The 16103-nt window shown below is 42.2% G+C and overlaps 1 protein-coding gene across 3 annotated transcripts in view; it reads left to right on the forward strand.

The window, feature by feature from the left end:
* Positions 1 to 15098, forward strand: part of slc9a1a (solute carrier family 9 member A1a) — a 72771-nt gene extending 57673 nt beyond the window's left edge. For 2 of the 3 annotated variants that reach the window (XM_076280439.1, XM_076280441.1), the window contains exons 7-12: positions 1020 to 1090; positions 2806 to 2982; positions 3361 to 3472; positions 3864 to 3965; positions 4426 to 4507; positions 8341 to 15098. In XM_076280439.1, the coding sequence (XP_076136554.1) occupies positions 1020 to 1090; positions 2806 to 2982; positions 3361 to 3472; positions 3864 to 3965; positions 4426 to 4507; positions 8341 to 8687 (891 nt within the window). In that variant the 3' untranslated portion in view covers positions 8688 to 15098. The remainder of the gene's footprint in view (positions 1 to 1019; positions 1091 to 2805; positions 2983 to 3360; positions 3473 to 3863; positions 3966 to 4425; positions 4508 to 8340) is intronic. The other variant, XM_076280440.1, reaches the window with a different exon arrangement.
* The last annotated feature ends 1005 nt before the right edge of the window (positions 15099 to 16103 follow it).

A 16103-nucleotide genomic window follows, 5' to 3' on the forward strand; every position in this document is an offset into this window, starting at 1 on the left:
ACTGTAGAGGATGGCACCCTCCGGTGGTAATTATACATTTGGGAGACACACACACACACACACACACACACACACAGTCTCCTTGTGGCCCATCTTTTGTCCTGGGGGTAAAAACTGATGAGTCACACCATCCCCAGAGGGCAAAAGGAAATCTTCCCAGCATGCTTTCCTCCACCATACGTCACACTCAGAAAACCTAACCTAACCCTAACCTGGGCTCACAAAACACTGCTGTGTTTGGAACTGTGGCTTTGACAACATTATAGGGCAGAGAATAGCACACAGAGAATCACAGCAGAGCTGATTTGTGTTTTGTTGTAGTAAGAGGAATTGAGCTGGAGGGGAATCACATCTAGAACCTGACATCCTGTCAGAGAAAATCAATCCATGTGAAGGAGATTGACTGCACAGAGGCCTGGAACTGACCCAAAAGCTTTATTTGCTTTCCAGGTGACAAGGCCTCCAGACGGAACTTAATAGCAGACAAAATACTTTGTCATGCTCATATATTTCATGGTGTATGGGATAATTATGTTTTTAAATAGCAGGCTAAAATATATCATGTTAGTGATGTCCAGTGAAATATATGACATCTGGTGTGACTGGGTAAGAGTGGCATTTTCTAGGTCTTCAGTACCACTGTTTTTTTCTTCTTTTTTCCCTTTTTCTTTTTCAGCACTGACATGTGCTTCCATCTGAGCAAAACCAGTGTTGCCATAGAAACATGAAATCATCTTTCATACTAAGCACACACACACACACACACACACACACACATACACACACACACACACACACACACACGCACACGCACATGCACACACACACACACACACACACGCACACGCACACGCACACACACACACACACACACTGACTTGCTGCTGTCCATCTCCCATTCTCTGTCTCTGTATTTCTCCATCTGTTGCCCGCTGAGTTGTTGTCATGACCTTCGAGCTGACCTTTTGACCTTTTACTAACATACTTATTGGTCTTTTCCTCTGATCCTTCATTTCTAGTTCCTGGACCACCTCCTAACGGGCATTGAAGATATCTGTGGCCATTACGGCCACCATCATTGGAAGGACAAGTAAGTGACCATGAAGCTCAGTATGTTTCCATGTTGCAGCTGGTGAAGGAATTAGGAGCGCATGCTCAGGCATGCTAAATGGAGAGAGCTCAACTGACTAGACTCCTCTCTTGTTCTCACATTCTCTTTCTCTCTCTCTCTCAGTCACTCAATCAGTCACACACACACACACACACACACACACACACACACACACACACACACACGCACGCACACACTCAGAGAGATGCACACTTCCTGTGTTTGCCCTTCAGTTTCACTTTCAAAATATCCTGACTTTGCATTATACTGCCATCTGCTGTTGTGTTGCAGTTACATCTTTTTATAGACCCTTTAAGTCTGTTCCTAGAGAGTTTCCGGTCAAAACATTCAAAACCAATGCAGATACTTTGAAATGAAACGGAATCAGACTTTAGCTTAATGCTCTACGAAATATCGACTTGAAAGCATGTTTTTTTTTTTTGTTGTTTCTCTGCAAGTTAGCATTAGCTCAATGTTGTTTTCTGTGCCACTGAAAAAACCTTAGGAATGCACATGTTATGCCGTTGAAAGAGGTCTATAGTTCATATTCTACAAAATGATAACAATACATTCACCTTTACCAAACTGAAGTGTATAGTGGAGCGCAATGGATGTGATAGCTGGAGGATGCTTAGTGCCAAGTATCGATGGTTGGGCATTATGATAGCAGAAAACAGACTGAGCAACAGCTGCAGCAGGCCCAGTCAGTGGAGCTGCTCTCTCTGAAGAGTTTCAAAGCAGATGCAAATAACCCTGGCCAAATCTTTGTCTGATAAAAATCAACAAGGGTTTAACATGGGTTGAACGTCAGTATGAATTGGGTATAATTGGCACTGAAGGCTCTTGTTGTTGGCCCTAATGGGTTTAGTTTGCTGTGATTCTCTACGCTACTGCACATAGAGATGCCCCAACCCCATGGTCCAGGTCATCTGCTCTCTCCTGCTCTTGTCCTCATGAGGGAAGATCCCCCTGCTCTGGCTGCTTGTCAACCTTTAGCTGTTTAGCATCTAAGAACTTTCACTGTGGACTTTAAAGCACCCTCCCTTAATTAGCATGCAACATGCATTCTGAAATGCAACGTGTACTTCAGAGCACCTCTCAGTACCCCATTTCTATTTTCTTTCTCTAGTTCTCCCTCCATCTTTCCATCCCTCTGACCCCCCCCTCTCCTCCCTCTCTCCTCCCTCTCTCTCTCCTCTTTTCCCTCTCCCTATCCCTCCCTCTGTCTCTTCCTCTCTCTCTCTCTCTCTCTCTCTCTCTATGTGCCGAGTGCTCAGGGAATGATCAATATTGTCAGAAGCGTTGAGTGCCACCCAGTGATCCTAAGGCAGCGCTACCAGGAGCTAGTTGCTAACTCAAAAGAGCACAGGGGACAAAAACATTTCTTCTACGTGAAAAGGAAACATAATTTCTGTCCCTCTTCTCCACTCTTCTCTCTTCACCTCCTCTCTTTTCTATCTCGTTTTTTTGTACACTTGACTCCCTCTCTCTTCTCCTCTACCTTCTCCTCTCCTCTCATCTCTATTGATGATAATGCAAATTCTTTGTTTACTTGGTGAAATGTTTTTATGTATTAAGTACTCCTTTGTGGTGTGGCTTTAGTTGAGTTATGGCTACATACTATAGTAGGCTTTTTAGTGTCCTTTATCCATGTGACAGTGCAGTAAAGCGTTTCAAATCGTTGTTTCCCTAAGGATGAACCGCTTTAATAAGAAGTATGTGAAGAAGTGCCTGATCGCGGGCGAACGGTCCAAGGAGCCTCAGCTCATCGCCTTCTACCACAAGATGGAGATGAAGCACGCCATTGAGCTGGTAGAGAGCGGCGGCAACGTCAAGCTGCCCTCCGCCTTGCCCTCCACCGTCTCCATGCAGTGAGTGCCATTCTCTTCTGCCCCTTTATTGCTCTCCTTGTCCTCTCCTCTCTCGCACAATGTCCTCCACACCTCTAGAGGCTGCCATTTCATTACAGTGGTAGCGATAGGATTTATTGTTGTGTATAGTTCATAGTTCAGTTATTTGTATTACACTTTTATCCTAGACTCAGTCTTTGATCCTTTTTTAAAAAAAAATGACTTCTCTGTTGAACTTTTATTATATCTTTTATTGATCGCCATTTTCCATTTATGCTTAACTGAAGGGCAGAGTAAGATCAGTATTCTAGAGAGCTGAGGTTCTAGGTTTGAGGATGGGGATGGGAACGTTTGTGTTTAAAATCGATTACATTTTTTTTATCCATTACTCCTGCACAGGAACATCCAACCCAAGAAACTACAAGAGAGGGCCTTGCCCCAGATACCTAAAGGCCGCGAGGAGGAGATCCGGAAGATTCTCCGGACCAACCTTCAGAAGACACGGCAAAGGGTGCCCACCCCTGACAGCTCTCAGACCTATATAAAAATCAATATATTCCTTTAGTGCTTTAGTGGTTAATTTCGTTTGACATCTTAATGGGAAACCATCTGAGTTGGTTACAACTGACCTTAAAGGAGAGTCAACAAGAACTAATGAGACAAGACATGATGAAAGGGCTTGAACAGAATGACTTCTCACAGAATTCAACAGAAATAATTATTTTTGTGGATGGTGCTGTTTAAATATCAGCACCACCTCACAGTTTTAGCTAAAGCATTTATAAAACTACTGTACTGTCTGGGTTGTATCTCCACAAGTCCAAAGTTTGTTTTATCTTAATAGCGTCACATTGATTGTTGCCATATCTAAATTTCCTGCTCTGTGTTCTTCTCTCCTGCAGCTTCAGTCGTACAACAGACACACGCTGGTGGTTGACCCCTACGAAGACGGCTGGAACGAAGTCCTCCTTAAGAGGAAGAAGGTGATTGAGCTGGAGAAGAAGGTAGATCCCCATTAACCAGTCGCGGCTCCCTGTCCTACTAATGTCATACTACTGCTACTAACATGCTGTCACTTGAGACAATATCAAACACCATGTGGCTATCTTTTGTATTTCAGAAGGTATTGTGACAAGGACTCAAACGGGCAGAGCGCAAAGGTTTTTGGGAGTGATGCCAATAGATTTGTGTCCCAATAGCATCTAATCAAAATTAGATGATGAGCAATATAGTTGGACATCTGGGGTTATGTTTTATGTTTACATAGTGTGGAGTGATATGTATATCAAAAACAAGATCAGATGATTGCGTTGGAAATGGTCATTCAATCAAATCTCATGTGAATCAACACAGCCGATTAAGGATACAGTCCATTGACTCTCAGTGGGCTGTATCAGAGACTGCAGAATGACAATGTCCTTCGCTGAAATGATGACTTTTGGTTTGAACTGTTCTCCTGCACAGATTAACCAGATGAGCAATTATCTCACGGTGCCCGCTGGGCCCCCCGAGTCCCCTACTCTGGCCAGGGCCCGACTGTCATCCGGTAAGCCAATCAGCTCTCTCCATTTGGCAAGGCTGCCAATCCAATCGGTCCATTTGGCAGGGCAGGCAAAACAAGCAGCTGGGAAGAGATTATACTTCCCTTATGGAAGTCCCTGGGATGCTGTTAATTAGTATGTAACAGTGTGCGGTTACTGTTTTAAAAACTTAATGTGGTTGATATAAAGTAAACTGTTATTGACACAGTTTGTATGTATGAACATGTGTGAGTGTTTCCCTGTGTAACTGCATATGTCAAAGCCATTTTACATGGCATGCTTCTGAGAATATCTTATCAGATGCCAAGTATTGATCTTTTAGTGCAGTGGTCCCCAAACTTTTTCTTTTGAGGGCCAGCTCAAAATGCCTGGCTCTAAGAGAGGGCCAGAGACTTGGAGTATCAGTAACCATAAATAGCTTAGTGCTGTGAACAGTCTACCTTAGTTGAGTATTCCATTACATTTAATCATAGGCTACTGTAATTTAATACCATTGCTAGCTGTGTTTATATTGCCATCATGCCATATCAGTGTAAAATGTAGCTCAAATGAAATACTCAAAAAACTCTGAACTCTGTGTCCTTGCATACACAGCTCAAATTGTGAACAAGCAATATCCTACAAATAATTTAAAGTTCTCAAACTATGAGAGTTTTATGAAGTGCTGGCAAAAACATCTGAAATGACCACTTTCACTCACCTGATGAGAACTTTGTGAATTGTGAATTTGTATGAACATTTGAACGAGTGGATAAAAAATAGAAATAATTATCCCAGAAAGTCCCAGAAATATGACTTGAATAGAATTTAGTTAGTTATTAGCAATTAATTGATAAACTTTTAGAATACTTTGAGCACTGATACAGTCAGCATAGGCCTCTTACATTGTTTGCAGGTAGGCCTACATTTCATTCCGTTTTCGATGGCAAACACGAAACAGCGCCAAAACAACCACCAGTGGACAAAAAGAGTATTACACGTGTAGACTCGCTATAGAGAATGAATGGGGGAAATTACGGAGGTTATAGTTTGACGATGTCATACTCCCATGCGGGGCAGATGCTATATACCAGGGGTCGGCAATTACGTTTGGACCCGGGCCAATTTTTTTTCAGACAATGGCATCGCGGGCCATAGCTTTTGTAATGGGGGGGGGGGGGGGGGGGGGGGGGGTTATAGGCCTACTATTTAAATTATTAATTATTATATTATATTAAAATAAACATCATCTAACTTTTAAAATGCATTTAATTTAATTCCATTAAAAACGTTTATTTGCTTATGTGCGCTGTTTTTATGCCGCCTGCTGCATCTCCTGTCGTCTCTCATGAAACAGGCGACTTGCCTAGCAACTTGCCGTAACTAATGTGTAGGCTACAAATATTATTCTTTTGGATGACGTGTAAATGATTAGCTGAACATTGCTATATGCTAGTTATCGATGCAAAATGTCGTTGTCAAAAGCCTTGAAAAGAAAAATTGATTCAGAATGCAGGACCTACAAAGAAGAATGGAAGCAGAGGTATGTGTTGAGCCTGCCTGCATTTCTTAATGCCAAGCCTATTAATTTAACGAAACATAGGCTATTTTTGACCTTGCCCACTGGAAGAGGGAGACAGGACACTGTTGTTTTTTTTTTTGCACAAGATTACGCGCACTCGCGTGCCAATACCGTTCCGACCTGTGCGTCATGGATAACTGCAAGGATGTTCCACCTGTTTTGTCACTTTAGTAGGACTATCATCTATACCTCAATAAATGTTTTGAAATTGATGGGATTGCTGTAGGCCTTTTTTTCTTTTTAAAAACATGGGGTTAAAAAAAAATTCATTCAACAGCAAATTAACGTCATCTCGCGGGCCAGATAGAATCAATGGCGGGCCAAAATTGGCCCGCGGGCCACTATTTGCCGACCCCTGCTATATACCATGGACATGTTTTGGGGGGCCACCAAAATGAGGTGGCGGGCCGTAGTTTGGGGACCACTGTTTTAGTGCTTACCGTAAAACTCCAAATAATAGCCCGGGCTTTTATTTTCCCAAATCGCCAAACTGCACAGGCTAGTATTAGAGACAGGCGTCCATATGAGACAGGCCTTTAATTCCCTTTACACAAAACTTTTCCTCTGCAAAGATGGAAAATATTATCGAATTAATTATTTCATCTTATGTCTACCTATATGACTAGGCTATCTGATGACAATTACGGATCATCATTCATTTAGTGTTGAGATTTTGTTCATTGTGAGATACAGTAAGATCCAAATAGCGGGATAGCCAGAACAGATGAAACACGTTTTAATTAAACATAATCTACAAAGAGATCGTATCACACTGAAAGCTCATATTTTGTCACTAGCAAATAGCCTATATCGGTCATTTGTCAAATACAGTTGCATTATCAGCCCTGACCAAAACTGTTCAGGAATTATTTATGCAAAAGTGGAACGTGCTTAATGTTTCATTCTCCCTCCTTTTCGGCACGAATGAAACAGCATGAGAGAGCATGAACCATATTGTTTCTCCCGTTTTGTATTTGCCAAATTTGACAACAGTCTACATTCAAATCTTAGCCTACTTCCAGGCTCGCAGGAACATATTTTTGACCAGGGGTGCTGAATAATAATCATGGATGTCCGACGATTTCTCCCCCAGCATATGATTCGAATTTAGACAGCTAAATACGCCATTTCACCGCCGTATGTGTAGGTCTAAGAGTGAGAAGTTTTATAATGCCCTGGGCAGCCACATTCCACTGCAACTATGCGCAGCACTTGCCACTCCGACTCATCAATAAAAACTGCGCGCACACAGCAGTCCCATAGAAGCGCACTTGACTTTACATCATTAACCTATTTCAGTAGGTTATATAGCCAGAGAATGTCCGTAGACGGGCTCTGATATAGCCTAGTCTAAGGTAAATTCCTTTTCTGACTTCTTTCTCTTTATCGCCATGGCATTTAATAAAGAATAACGTTCGCGAACCGTTCTGGTTTTGTTGCCAGCATAAAAACAAGCTTACCATCGGCCTATCCGCAAATTTTAAACACAAGGGATGAATTGAACGATGACTAAGTCGGACATATAGGCATAGTTCATATTGGAAAAAAAAGTTATACAATTTGGAACTCTAGCTTTTCCCCACCGCAGTCTTTTAATGCCATCTAATCATAACGTGCGCAGTCTGCGCCATACTTAAGCCCAAATCACACCCAAGATTCGCAAGGAGATGAGCAGCAACTTCATGCAACATTCCTCAAACCTTGCAACTGTGACCAGACATGTGAATGCTTTGCGACGGCTTGTAACGACGTGCAACATCTAATTCACACTGCTGTAACCTCCTTTCTGTAACGGTTTTGTGTCATTGCGAATCTTTAAACAGACGATCTGACGGGAAGAATATTTAGAAGATTAAATACAACCCGAAACTAAAAAACAGACCAGGCCTCTACTGGAGACCGGCCTTTAACCCAAACCTGTAGCCACGCCAGGCGTTTAAAAGAGACAGGCGTCTCTTAGGGACTCGGCGATTATTTGAAGTTTTACGGTAATTATTAATACCTTGAATGTATTAGTAGGCCGTAAAGACAACACATCACACAACCTGACTGAAACATTTAACATTTTGACATTTATGAATTTTTTTTGTTTGGGAATGTATCAATATTTGTGTTGTGTTGAGTTGGGTGTATTTTTACATGTACTGTATATGTGTTTAGTGTATGTGGATAGTATGTCGAAGTGCACATCCCCAGACACAAATAATATTTACATACGCAAATGTACATATTTATATTCATACTCCTCTCATCACCTCTTCTCCTCCCTCTGTGCAGATCCTCAGGCTTGGAGCATGAAACCCGACTCCGACGGCGTTCCCGCCATAAAGGTGGACCTGGCATCTCCTCAATCCCCCCCTGACTCCGTCAACATCACGGACGAGTTTGGCAAGCGCTCCGGCCCACCCGCTGGCGGCGAGGAAGAAGGCGGCCTTGTGATGAAGCGTCCGCATCCGCCACCTTCCCTCTCCGTCACCGCGGCGACAAAGGAGGAGAAGGGAGGGAGAAGGCAGCAGCAGCCGGAAGAGGACGAGGAGGGAAGAGATCCGCAGCGTCTGATGCGTTGCCTTAGCGACCCGGGCCCAAGTGCTGAGGAGGAGGAGGATGAACCGTTCCTACCCTGAGAATGAGCTTCTTTGGAGGAGATTCAGGGCACCATCATATCTACCTACCACGCCACCTTTTCCTGTGTTATGGAGGAAGCTGGAGGAGGACGATGTGTGTAAGACCCTCACTCTCTCTAAAGCTCGACAGAAAGCCAAAACTCAAACTTTATAAGGAAAGGCACCCATGAACCTAAACCAAGGAAAGAGTGGGCTTCAGGGAGGTGAAGAGGAGAGATCAAAAATAGCTATTTTATTTTTAGCATTGCCATTGTTGTTGTTTAATTTTCCTTTTTTACATCGGAGGGACATGGATGCTGCTATTTGGGAGATCGTGTTGATTTTTTGGTGTTGGTTGATAATCCCCAGAGTTGAAAGGGGAACAAACCTATGCATTACCAAAGGTTCAGACTGTTGTGGTCTGAACCACTCTGTGGTCAATCTTCGATGGTCTGCTCCTAATGTTTCACAGTTCTCATTTTTTTTCCCTTGTTGTCTACACTAGGCAGATCTCTTCAAAAAGCTTTTTATTCAGTTTATTCTTTAAAGTACTTTTTTTTTTCATGGAATCCCCTGGAGCAATATAATATAGTGGTCTAACTGTTTTTTTGTGCCTCTTTCTCAATTTTAATCCACTGCCGGCGTGTAGCGTAAAGGCCTGTGGGAAGAGCTGAGGTGTTTTGAGGAAAATCTGAGATGCTTCTCTGTTGTTTTGATGTGACATGCACACACACACAAACACACACACACACTTGTGCACAGGGATATAGAGAACCAGTGTGTGTTTGGTGTGAAGTATAGTATAGTAGGCCACTGATGAAGATGCCATCATCAATGTCTACAGCATTCTCTGTTCATAGCAGTCAGATCTGACTAGAAAGCACGCAGATGTGCACCATTAGATCTTCATCTTTAGTTTGCAAACACACAGGAACCAAGGGATCACCACATCCAAATTCAGACTTTGCACGTCATTGCTGATCATACCAAAAAATTATCCTTATTTTCAAAAGCTTCATCTCTTTTGGAAATGTTTTTTTTTCTTTGTGCCTTTATTATTCATGATGGTTACAGGGGTTTATTGCTATTAGTTATTTAATGTTTAATGATCACTGATAATTTTGATGATTCTGTTGCATTTTGTACAATTATCTCATCCATCTGGCGTTCTGTTTGTGTTTAATGGTGTTTTGTCTCGCGAGTCGTTTATCACCATCATCGCCAGCCTCTTTCTTTATTGCTTGAAGTCACTCAGACAGTTTGGCAAGCTGCTGTTGCAACTTGTGCAATGACTAAAGTGTGTCACTCGCAAATATTTTTAATTACCTCTCTCATTACGTCTAATCTCTCTTGTGTACTCTTAAGCTTTCGTCTTAATCACCTCGATGTTGTTTATCCACAAACCGATTGTTGACTCTCGATACTTGAGCAACTCCTGCTCTACTTTGAATTGTATTCCGAATTGAAATACATGGACTACAGACCTGTTCGTCTGATTGTGACACACAGTCTAATTGCCACCGCTAGCTTTTAAAGACTGGGAGAACACAAAACTATTTATGTGCAGACAACACAGTTACAGTTTAGAGCCGAATGTAAAACACAAGCCATCAGTTACTCTCAGCTCTGCTGTGGAAGTATCCATATGGCTGTCTAGCATTGGTGCATGTTTTCCAGAAACACAATGACCTTACAATGTATTCTTTATCTTGATTGGATGAATCATTTTTCCCTACAATACTGTCATGTTTGCATCCACAGTCTTGAAAAGTTTGTCACATTAATGAGATGATGTGTACAAGCATCTATGCAGTACAGTGATCAATGATGTAAACGTGTACAGTATAAAGAGATTACTTATGTACACTGACAATGCCCTTTAAAACTGTAATATAACAAATATCTAGTATCAGTATGACCAAGTGCCCAGTTGCTCCTGTATGAAGACTAAGGAGACCTTAGCATTTAACTTGACTACAGATATGTTTTTCTCCAGGTTGAGCCATCTAACCTGAAGCAAAACAAAACAATCTATTTTGCACATGTAAAAATGTATAGTAGTCTCCTCGATTATAATATCTGATATCTCAAGATGTATTCATGCCATGTTCAATCTAAAGGACTGAAAGTCTTGCAGGCAGGCTACACCAAGCACGTAACTGAAAAGTTCAGTTTGCAGAGAGTATGCAGCAACAATTAGCTTTAACTGGCTACACCAGACATATACATATACACCAGCATATACATTCAAAAACTAAAAGCAAAACTATTTTTATTCTCCCCAAATAGAACACTTTAATAGCCTACCGGGTGTAGCCTGGCTGTTAGGATGCCTATCAACATTTTGAAAATATTTTGCATAACCAAAAACAGAAGAAAAATCATCCTGACTGAATGACATTGTGCATATCATCATGTCATATCACTGTTGAGTATGGCAGCCTAATGTAATCTGTCATTTATTTTGCATTCCCATCTGATGTCATTGGGGTCATCACAAACTGTCCTCTTTGTAATGAGCCAAAGACTGTTTTTCTGAAGGTGTGTTTGACCTAGTGGGGTGATGAGTGGACATGTGAGACTGGATCATTGTGACCGCCTAGGTCTTTTTGAGAACAGAAGTAGCTTCAACACGTGGCACGGGGGAAGTCACTGGCAACAGGAGAGAACCTGAGGCTGTAGGCCTATGAGATGAGCTAACTCTTAAAGGAACACACCAACATTTTTGGGAAATTAGCTTATTTAAGGTCTTCCCCAGAGTTAGATAAGATGATACTCGCCCGTCTCGTCTCTGTGCGTGCAGTAACTCAGTCTGACGCACCTAGCTTGTTGAGGGGGGCAGAACCAACTAGCCTATAGCTCCTAAAAGACCTTGAATAAGCTAATATCCCAAAATGATGGTGTGCCCCTTTAACACTTATACAGAGATACAGAGAAAGAGAGAGAGAGAGGAGAGATACAAATAGAGTGCAAGAGAAGAGAAAAAGTGGGGGAGAGATAATGAGAGAGAGCTTGTTTTTGTTGGATCTGGATCTGTGCCCTCCTCGTGTTGGTCACTCTCTGATGTAACATGAAGGACGCAAAGTCTTTGTAGCCATTTTGGACTTTGAGACAATGTCAGGCCACAATATAAAAATACGCCACAGTCTCTTCTTGTTTTCCTTTCCACCCCCTCCCCCGGGTCATAATAACTGAGGGAAGGTCAAATTGATTTAAGCCTCCCTGTTCCATTACTGCTCCCAATTAAATTAAATGCCAAACCAAAGCCACTTGCAGAACAGGCAACAGGCAAGGTCAGCTGTGCTTGTGTGTGTGTGTGTGTGTGTCTGTGTGTGTGTCGGTGTGTGTATGTGTGTCTGCACACACGAGTGGTGCATGTTGATGTGATCCTCACAGCCCACAGAGAAAGAGATTGAGTTATTTTAATATATATATACTTTTTTGATCCAGTGAGGGAAATTTTTGATGTTGATGACACAGCACCAAATCACAGGATGGATGTTATATTTTTTACTGTATAAATTTGCTTTTGAGAGTCAGCTTTCATTAAGGACACCTGTCAAAGGATTTCTTTTGAAAGGAAAGCTGCCGTAGTCCTCTCTGCAGTACAATGCATCATAAAACATGGCAGCCGAGCCGAGATTGGTTCATCTGGTTGTAGTACCACATCCTCCCAACCCAGTTTCTGTGGGATGTTTCTGGTGAAGAAAACAGCTTGTGGTATCCTAACAACATGACAGGAATGATGTAACTAACCTCATGTTGTTCTTGCACATGCTAATAGAACCCCCCATAGAAAACAGAATCCTTCTACTAGCATATATCACACATCACTATCCTGCTACACACAAGCACAAACACACACACACACACATATACAGACACAAGCCTTTACAAGTGGTCTGCCTGTTTAAGGCCTGTCCTATGGTAACTCAGCTGAACCAGACCCTGGAGACCATTTCCAAGAGGCTTTTTGTTTGAGCTCTGTGAAGCAAGAGTGGAGGCTGGCTACTTCAAAGTCAGCAACCCACAATGCCCTTCACCACTCTCTTTGCTCTCTTTCTCTCACTCTCTCCATCACTCTTTTCCATTCTCAGTCCCTAGTACTCTCCTTGCCCCCCTCCCTCCTACACTTTCACTTTCCATAAATCTCTGCTTTTATTGCTTTTCATTTTTTTTCTCCCCATGTCATCTCTCCTCAGAGTTCTCTTTCAATCCATCTCTGTTTCTTTTCGCCCACTTTCCTAACGTCCCCAAAATGTCCGGGGGATATTCTCTGCCAGACACTTCAAAGTGCATTTTCATGCTCTGTCCAGGCCACGCTGAGTTGTCCTAAACAGGCCACTCAGGGTCTCTGTTTCTGAGTCTCCGCAATCGATTTCAAACTGTTCACCCGACTTCACCTTGTGCTCTGTGTTTCCATTTGTTTTCTTGGTTTTATTGTTGTCCCTGAAGCTTAACCACGTGTATTTGATCACCATCCATTTTGGGAGTTGTGGCTTTCTGTAAAAAGCCATACACAAAAAAAAAACGGTTTTGTTTACTGTAGGTGCATGTTTTTATGTACTTTTTGAGCTTTATTTCTTTCAGGACTTAATTTGCTTTTGTAAATTATTAGATCGTTTACTGTCTAGCTGTACTGTGTTTTTGTTGTTGTTTCTGTGGTGGTGTCTATGCACCTCATGTGACACCTTTATAGCCGCTATGTGTATGTTGTGGGATTGGAGGCTGTGTGGCAGGCCAGGGCCCTGTTTAGCTTTGTCTGTGGACAGGATGGAGTGGTCCCAGAGGAGGTGAAAAGGGTCAGTCTTACCTGGCCAGCCTCTCCATACCTCCCAGCGTCATTTGCCTGGGCTTTGGAACCGTTTTTAATCTTTCAAGTTCCCTCTCGCAGGTATTTAACCGGAGATATCAGGGACCATTCACCAAATCTGCGTTATCTCGCCAATTTCTGTCTCGATAACGCAGGATTGAACTCTCATAAAGGAAAACGTATCAAAGGCCTTTTTAGTTCAACTGGATCTGTGGCTGTGTTGTTCAGATGGATGGATGAATGGGCTGTCAGTTGTCTCCTTGGGAGAGAGGGGCGTTATTCTGATCCCCCAGTGAAAGCTATCAGTGTGGCACAGGGATTTTATACGAGCCCAGATTAGTTGTTCTGTAGACAAGAGTTGCTCGGAGACTTTCATTTCACTTTCTGTTTTTGAAACAAATCTGTCATCTGTCCGCCAACTACATTTGTCCCAGACAAACTTAGAACTCGTGACAAGCTGTCATTAGTGCTCAAATGTGCATGGGTGGATGTACAACACGTTGGTAGGCTTTTTAAAATGTAGTCAGATCTCAAGGTGCTAGCGCGTGCTATGACTATGACGGATAATCAACCCACCTGTCACCTTGCACGCTCCTGAAGGCTTATCTTTCACGCATCACTGTTGAAGCTCTGTGAATGATCACCGATAGGACTGATTGATTGAGCATAATGAACATCATCAGGTTTGCCTTTGAATGCCATATGTACAGCAGCAGGCACCACCGCCACCACTACCCCCCACCATGAGAGCAGCTGCACACTGGGGTGATTCTGGGCCAGAAGTGGCCCGCATCCACCACAGATCAGGGCCAGATCCCCGATCACAGCTCAGGCCTCTCAGTGGGAACCCTCTGAAATCTGTCGGTCTCTGTCGCGCTGCTCTCTCACTCTTGCTTTGTCTTTGTGCCTGCCCGTGCTCCCCTGCCACAGTGGAGGGTAATCTAATCTACGCACTTTAAAAACACAGCCATGAAGAAGATGTAATCAAACTGTACCTTTAAGTCAAACACAGCTCATGGACATTCAACAATACAGCAATAATTGGCTTTTGCATAGCATAGAGATTACGTATCTATATCTATCTATATCTATCTCTCTCTATATATAGCATGGCTCATCTGTTGGATGCAACTGAAGCGGTGTTGACTTTTCAGACATAGCGGAGGAGCAGGTGCATAGTCTGAGGCTTCACTGGGATAGGGAGAGGTGCTGTGGCCTGCTGTCATTCTTTTCCTATTGTTTTTAATTGGCCTTATCCACGGCTACGTCTGTCTCACAGTTAAGTGAGGCGTCATGATTTCACATGTCTTCTGGTTGTCCTCATTCTTCTTCTCATTCTCATGTGATTTAACGACAAATTGTTCTTGTGATGTGAGTCATTGCAATAAAATTCAAACAGATTGTTTTTTTTTATTATTTTATATACAAATGAATATATCTAAGATGTTATAAAAGTCCTATATAAAAGGGTATGAATCAAAGTGAAAATAACACTATGAAAAAGTGTGCACTGTGTTGTTGACTAACATAGCTTCAGCATTCCAATCTTGTATTTTGGAAACTATTGTACAGTCCCAAAATAGAGAATATCCAAATTAAAGATTTAATTTGTAAAAGACGATTGCTTTATTTTGTTATTACTTTGCCTTGCACACACCTTTCTCTTGTGTCTACCCTGCATTATTATTTTAAAGATTTCTGCCAATAGAGGGCAGTGTTGTATCATCTTGCTAGAAATAAAATTCAGGGGGTACAAAAGGAAAGCCACCTGACCTGTGAGATTCTGGTTTTCTGAACAAATATGGACCTGTTTTAGTAATTATCATTTTTTTCAATACTTGAATATTTATATTACGATATATATAAAATATTCAGACTTGGCCTGTTTTGCGAATTTTTATTCATTTAGTTTCTTTTTGATACTGGTACTTAATATTCATGTGTCGGCAGCATATCTACTTGGCCTGCCAAAATGTGAACAGCGTTTTCCATGCGTGACCAATTGGCACAGGGAGTGTGCGATATGCAGACGAGGTCTAGACTGAGAATTGCTGCGCATTTGGCTGTGTGTGCTTATTCCTATTCCGCAGCAGTTAAATTACCGTGACTCATTGGACTTGTCAGGTTGCCTACCCGTGAGCAGAGGAAAAACGAAAATGACGCTGAGGTGAGATGAATGCAGTCAATCCATTTTAGCTCTGTGCGCCGCCTGCGTTCCCTTGATTGTTTTGAGATGTGGAGCATGTGGGTGTCTAAACAAACATAATCAATTTTGATATATCAGACTTCATTTTAAAGCCAGGTTCTCTGTGTTTTTGTCTCCACTGAGGATCAGTGGACGTCAGGGTGAGGACAAGCTGTGGTTGCTTCAAGAGATTTGGGGAAAGTCAGAACAAAAGTGTCTCACCTAAATAAAATGCTGTCTCCCACTGGTAAACAGTTTTCCTGTTCTGGAAAAGAGTCAGTTACTGTATATAGTCTTCAGTTGGTTGAAGTACATAATTCTTCTGGCCTATGACGCAGACCATTTAGCTAGAAGAATGTTCTCTTGAGGAATATTAAGGGTTTATGCAAATAGACAGAAAGATCATGTTCTAATTTTGGAGTCAGAAAGCCCCCAGAAG

Source organism: Alosa pseudoharengus, unplaced genomic scaffold, assembly GCF_046254945.1.
Source record: "Alosa pseudoharengus isolate Yale_2024_CS ecotype anadromous, Long Island Sound unplaced genomic scaffold, YU_APseudo_1.1 YU_APseudo_1.1_scf_12, whole genome shotgun sequence".
In the NCBI taxonomy this organism is placed as follows: domain Eukaryota; kingdom Metazoa; phylum Chordata; class Actinopteri; order Clupeiformes; family Clupeidae; genus Alosa; species Alosa pseudoharengus.